The 6,598-nt window shown below is 54.6% G+C and overlaps 1 protein-coding gene across 1 annotated transcript; it reads right to left on the reverse strand.

The window, feature by feature from the left end:
* Window positions 1-2,539: 2,539 nt before the first annotated feature.
* On the reverse strand, window positions 2,540-4,774 carry GSX2 (GS homeobox 2). The gene is made up of 2 exons (XM_029945797.1): window positions 4,113-4,774; window positions 2,540-3,429 (listed from the first exon to the last, which is right to left on the reverse strand). The coding sequence occupies exons 1-2, from the start codon at window positions 4,651-4,653 to the stop codon at window positions 3,089-3,091; spliced, it is 882 nt and encodes a 293-aa protein (XP_029801657.1). The 5' UTR covers window positions 4,654-4,774; the 3' UTR covers window positions 2,540-3,088.
* Window positions 4,775-6,598: the final 1,824 nt, after the last annotated feature.

The following is a 6,598-nucleotide window of genomic DNA, read 5'->3' on the forward strand; positions in this document are numbered from 1 at the left end:
GGGCATAATGAAAAGCTGGCATCTGGTGCTTCTCGGGTAGAGGAATTGTGGAGGGTGACCCCACACATCTTAAACATTCCTCTTTAATAAATCTGTGGATATTTCATAGAGTGTTTGATATCAAGATTGTTTAGCAGACCATTTGTGGGTCCGAGTATTGGCCTAGGATTTCTTGAACCCAAATCAGAGAGTCCCAAAGCCTTGTTCAGATTTGCAAACTTCAGAAACATCAACTGATTACTTTGTGGGGTGGAGTGGGGGAGAGGGTTTGGGGGCGATGTAAAATCTACCCTAGAAGACAGAGAGACCTCATGGTTCCCTCTTACAGTGAGAAGAAGGTCCACTCGGCACCAAATGTCCGAGAACCTCTCTGAAAACACTAGAGAAGGTGTCTTTGGAGAATATCCAACGTCTAGATAGGTATCTATGTCTGAAACATTTTGCCTCTGGTGGGGGGGGGGTGTGCATTGTTTATTCTCTCTTCCCTAAAGCATTTCCCATAAAGACAGGAAGGAGAGGGGCTGAGACCATCCAAGTAGCCCAAAACCTGGCGAGGAGGGCTGGCGCCGCGTGTCCTTCTCGGGGCGGTGGCGCTGGGCGCGCCGCGCAGCCCGGGTGTGGCAGGTTGGTGGCTCCGCGCTCTGGGCGCAGGGCCCGGGGAAGCCAGGCGAGGCGCAGAAGAGCTCGGGTTCACACTCGGCTAGAACTTGGGAAGGGCCAGGCCCTTCTGGGGGGCAGAGCCGGAGCGGATGGGAGGGGGACGGAGGTGTGTGCCCACCGCCCCGCTGGGGCTTCGCTTTGAGCAGGAGCGCAGAGAGCTGCAGCAGGGGCTCTTTGTCCTTCCAGTTCTTTCCCGGGAAAGAATTCTCCGTAAACGCCCGTTCTCGCCTCGAAATCCCTTTCTTCCCACCCCTTTACGCGCGCACAGAGACGACTGTTCGAGGGGAAGGTAGGAGACCGGATTTTCAGGAAAGACAGCGGGCCGTCGCCTCCTCCCCTTCGCAGCGGGGAGCGCGACCCGCCCGAGGCTCGGCGCGTGACCCTGAGCCGGAGGCTGCGCCTCCCAGGCCCGGGCAGGGACGAACTGGATGCCTGTGACCTCTGCGCAGGACCGGGCCCAGGTCTCTGCACAAAGCCCTGACCGTTCCCTATTCAGCCCGACGCTGTGCGATCCCTCCTCCCTCTCGCCTGCCCTGGCCGGTTCCCGAATGGGAGCTGACCACCGCGGGCCTCGGAAGTTGGAAGGGGGCTTTCCTTCTCCCGAGCTTCCCGTGTGTGTATGTGTGTGTGTGTGTGTGTGTGTGTGTGTGTGTGTGTGTGTGTGTGTGAGAGAGAGAGAGAGAGAGAGAGAGAGAGAGAGAGAGAGAGAGAGAGATGGAGGGGAGAAAGAAAGAAAAAAAGAAAGAAAGGAATAAAGAAAGAAGAATAGACCATGGTCACATCCTCCCTCCTTTCCCCATTTCCCCAAACTAGCTTCCTGACCTCAGGTTTGGAGCTCCATCTCACCTGGTGAGGTTTCCCACATACCTAAAGTAAATCAGACCTAAAGAAATGTGTCTATGTGTGTTGTAAACAGTTCCTATGGCTTGAAGCTCTTGGGTGGCATCTTTACAGAAAATAATTCAAAATAACTCTAATGGATGTTCGTGGGCTCGGCTTGCAGGGAATGAAATCCAGTTTCCATATTCCCAGCTTCACTTCTCACCTTAGATGGCAGGCCCTGGCTGCACTGAGCAGAAAGCCAGGTTGCCCTGCTCAAGGCAGAGCCAAAGTCAATCTCCAGGACCAGGTTTGCAGAAATTAATTCTGCAAGATGATGGGAAGAGAGGCATTACAAGGGAACGGATTTAGGCAAAATTTAGGGAGACCAAGAAAAACTGCAAGAGTCCAAAAGCACCTCTGAGCTATTTTGGAAAAGTGAGAAGAATAATTCCCTGTCCCTGTTTGTTTCCTTAGCATTCATGGAAACCAGCTAACCTGTCAGCTACTGGAACAACCAGGAAGTAATGTTTCCAGGCACTTGCAGCATCATTTATAAGTTTCCTTGTGTGTGCTTCCAACCTGTTTGACGGACTGCCGCTCTTTCTAAAACTATTCTGACTAATCAAATTCCTTCACATAACTCAGGTTTTAGCCCTGAGAGAGATGTAGGGGGAAAGGCAGGGAAAGGGGAATGAATGGCCTAAGAAATAAATACCTTTCCTTGCTAAATAAACAAGAGGTTTGTCTGTCATTGTCAGTGTCACTTTAAACGGAGTGACTTGTCCTATCCACTGAGAGCGGCTTAGCTATTTTGAGGATGGGGAGTTACTACTTGGTAGGCGAACATCATGACTGAGGGTGTGCCACAAACTTCCTTAGTCAAAGACCTACATTATCAGGTTTTAATCAACATTCCTCTAAATTCTCAGATATATTCCGCCCCCTCCCCCACCCATGCTTTTTCCCTAGATATATATAGAGGAGAGGGAGATGGGGAAAGATGATGAGAGCAAACATCACAAAATTAAAGCCTTGATTTTGTTTCATTTATTTAAATAAATATAAATATAAATTTTATAAAAAACTATTCACACACAAAGGGACATCCAGCAACTTGAATTCCAATCTCTCCCCAGGCAAATTTTCAGAAAGTGAGACCTACAGGACTTACTTAATTTTCTAAATTATTTGCAATTCAATGCTTTCATTTAAAAAAAACAACAGCAGAAAATAATCAAGAAACTCGATGTTCTTAGGTTCTGAAAGATGATAGGAAAGGACGTGCACTTTCAAAACCCCCCATACAGTGTTAAACTTAAATCAACCCTGGTTTTCTCCCCCTCTGTTATATGACAAGACTGAGTTGAATCTAGATTATTTACATTTAAAAAAAAACCGATCTATAAGTTCGAGTGGAGCTTAAAACTTATAGATCAAGGAGGAGATGCCAAGGGTCAGGCCGGACTCCTGTGACCCGAGAGGGCTCAGCTTCCTCCTCCTCCAGATGGGACCACGCAATGGGCGAGGATGTGGGCCCTTGCGTGCCTGCCGCGTGGGTGCTGTGGGGACTGCTAGGAGCGTGTGGTGAGGGGGAGGCAGCCCTCCCTCATAAGGGAGAAATCTCCTTGTCATCATTGGCCGAGGCCGGCGACAAGGAGTCCTCATCCTCCGAGCGCGCGTAGTGCGCCTGGCTGCCGACACACTTGCAGCCCGCGTGACTGTTCCTCTGTGTGCCCTTCCCTTCCTTCTTATGCTTCACCCGGCGGTTCTGAAACCAGATTTTCACCTGTTTCTCCGACAGGTTCAGGTATGTCGCGATTTCGATCCTCCGCAGTCGGGACAGGTACATGTTGGAAGAGAATTCCCGCTCGAGCTCCAGGAGCTGCGTGCTGGTGAAGGCCGTCCTCATCCTCTTGCCATTGGGCACCTGGCCGGCGTCCGAGCCCCCTGCAGACCGGCCAAGAGAGGGAAGAGAGGTCATTTTCGGAAGACGTGTTCCCACCTCACGTGCCTTCTCTAGGAAGGGACGCCTCTCTAGAACCCACCCTAGCAGCTCAACCAAACAACTGTATCCGTCATCCCTCACCCTCTCCCCATTCACGGCGCCGCATTACTCAGCGGGGACGGACGGAGCCCCCCAAAAGAAGTGAAGGCCTTTGATGTGCTGGATGTAAAGTCAGAGGCTTAACGGAAGTGTATGAGGCTTGCATTGTCCGGTCGTCTCCCTTCAAACCCAGCAGAGAAGCAGGCTGGCTTAGCCAAAAGCCTCGAAACGCTTCAGCTAGCCCCGCCGACGGAATGCCACACTGAAGTTCAAACATACCCACCCCAAACCTCAGGCAGCTGGCCTTCGGTTCCTCAACCCTCAAGTTCGAGGTCTCAAAGGCCCCGATATTATACAAGACTCGGACACCAGGTACCGGGAATGAAATGATGAGGCTGCTCGGAGAGGTTCGAAGCTAACTTCCACCTTCCTGGAACTTCTGGGGACATCTACACAGTTACACGAAAAGCCCCTCCTCCCACCCCACCCCGCCCCCCCGGCTGCCACTTCCTCCACTGAAGGCGTAAAGTTTGCTCCCGGGAGCCAGGAAGGCGAGGCGCGCAGGTGCCCAGAGACCCCACCCTACCCACGGCGAGGCAGTGGAATCTCCGCGGGTCCCCCACGTTGTAGGTGGCGGCGGCGCAGACAGGTGCGTGGTGCTGAGGGTGCCCCAAGGCCGCCGCGGCCGCCGCAGCAGCGGCAGAGCCTGGCTGCTGGGGCTGATGGTGGTGAAGGTGGTGCTGCGGCGGATGGTGATGATGGACGCGCGGGCAGAACTGCGCGTCCCCAGGACCGGAAGAGAACTGACTCTTGAGCAGGGGCAGGGTCCCGGCGCCCCCCGGCGCCCCACTACCCCCGGCCCCTGCGCTCCCCGTCCCAGCGCCCCCGCCGCCGGAGCCCGCTGGCCCGCGGGAGGAGTGCAGGTGCGAAGTGACGCAGAGTGGGCACACGCAGAACGCGCCACTCTTGCGGGACGGGCAGCCGGGCCCCGACACAGACATCACCAACGGGGATGGCATGCCCAGCGGGATGAAGAAATCTGGCCCGGGGTGCGGCTCAGGCAGCGAGGGCGCGGGCCTCGAGGAGTCCTTGATGATGAGCGAGTCGACATAGAAGGAGCGCGACATGTCGGGAGGGGTGGGTGGCTGGAGGGCCCGGTGGCGGTGGCGCCCCCTCCCCTCTCCTGTTCTGAGCTCTGCCCCGGCTGCCGCGCGGATGCAGGCGGTCAAGCCCTTGGGGACGCGGAGGTGTTCGGCGTCTGGGCTGCGAACAAAGGGTCCCTGGAGAGGGCTGGTCCTCACGTCCCCCGCCCGGCAGCCCCGGCTCCGGGATTTTATAGCCCCCACCCCGGCACGTGATGCTGCGGAGTACCGCTCGGCTCTGGCTCCTCAGCAGCTCCCCACCCTCGGGATAGGCTGCCCGAGTCACCACAGAAACCGCAAGGAGGGGCGGGCGCGCTGCAGGGAAGAACTCGAGAGAGGGGGATGGGGGAGACTTTGCAAAGTGTAGGTTTTGTTAATTTCGCTGGGACGCCGGCCTGCTCCCCCTCTTTCTCCACGCTTTCTCGAAAAATTAGAGCTGCGTCCCGCATCCTACCCCTTTTCCTAGCCTGGGCCTCAGCCCAACTCTTCCCCGTGCCCGGCCGAAAAGCGCACCAGGTGGGGACCTTGAAGCCTTTTAAATAGCGGTGCTCAGTGCTCCCTGCCCCTCTGTTACCAGCTGAGGCACGGTAAACTGAGGCCTGCAGTTTGGTGCACGACTGTGCGGGCGGCGGACACACACACACACACACACACACACACACACACACACACACACACACACACAGAGTCCCCCAGCATTTGGACTTGGCCACAGTCATTCAGGTGGTTAGTTCCTGACGAATCCCGGACGTAGGAGTGAGGCCTCCCAGCCGAGAAGCTGCCGAGCTTTTCATTCTAGTGCTTAAGAAGCTGTAAGATGCCTTTGCACTTGGGGCTTTCTCGGGGCCCCTCAGATCCACGGCACTTCCTTGTGCTCCTTTGTAATCAACAGCATACCCTGTAGCGGAGAGACACGTTGAAGAGTCACTCTCTTCTCCAAGCCGCTGTTTTTCCGGGACAACCCTGCAAACTCCATCCCAATGATTTTGGAGAGAGGACCCAAACCCTAGCCCTCCTGGAGACTGGGCAGGGCTTGGGGAAGGCCTTTGCTCGGCGTCCCGCCATTTCCAGACCCTTCATATTTTACAGCTTGACCTTGGGCGGCTGGTAGACGAACCAGAGAGAACTTCCTCTCCCACCCCACCCCTTGCACCCCTTTAAAAGCTGAAAGAGGTGAAGGGATTTGAGCCGCTCAAGGAATCCTGCCTCAGGATGGGAGAAGTGGCTGGGTAAAGGACAGCTGGGGGTGCACCGTCTCCACTGGAAGATTTGTGTATTAGTGGCCGTGTGACCAAAGGTGGCTGTCAAGGTAGGGGCTAAGGTGAGGTAGCAGAGGTGACAGCTTTTTCTTTTTTTTCCCACTGGAGAAAAACTGGTTGGAGCTGGGAGTGTGAGCAAGGGCTACGAGTCAGATCCTTTTTCCAAAACACTGACTTCAGGCCTGAGTTCACAATGGTGTTGAGAAACTTGGGGACAGGACTCTCTTCACCTGTGAGAAACAAGTGCCCAGATCCCAGGGGAGCAACAGCTTCGCAGCTGCAGCCATGGCCATCTCTCTGTCCTCTCTCTCTTCTCTCCCCTTTTTCATCTCTGGGACCATTTCTCTCTCCTGCTGGAGAAGTGTAATTGGGTTGTATGGACGACCGCTCTGGGGAGCCCAGGATTTATGGATGGCAATTAAAGTTTTATGAATTGCAGCTGAGGCTGGTTATTGAGCTATTTGAATGTGATTAGAATTCAATTAGAAAGCGGTTAGTGGACGGTGGGTCTCCAGAGTGTAAACAGACAGCTATTCCAGAAATGTGCTAATCCAACATCTTGTGACAACAATTAAGGAGACTCAGGGCTTAACTCAGGGCAGCTCAGCTGTAACTACTTTTGTACCACAAGGTTGCCGATGCAGCCATCACAGACGCTCAGCCTCAACCTG

Source organism: Suricata suricatta, chromosome 1, assembly GCF_006229205.1.
Source record: "Suricata suricatta isolate VVHF042 chromosome 1, meerkat_22Aug2017_6uvM2_HiC, whole genome shotgun sequence".
NCBI lineage: Eukaryota > Metazoa > Chordata > Mammalia > Carnivora > Herpestidae > Suricata > Suricata suricatta.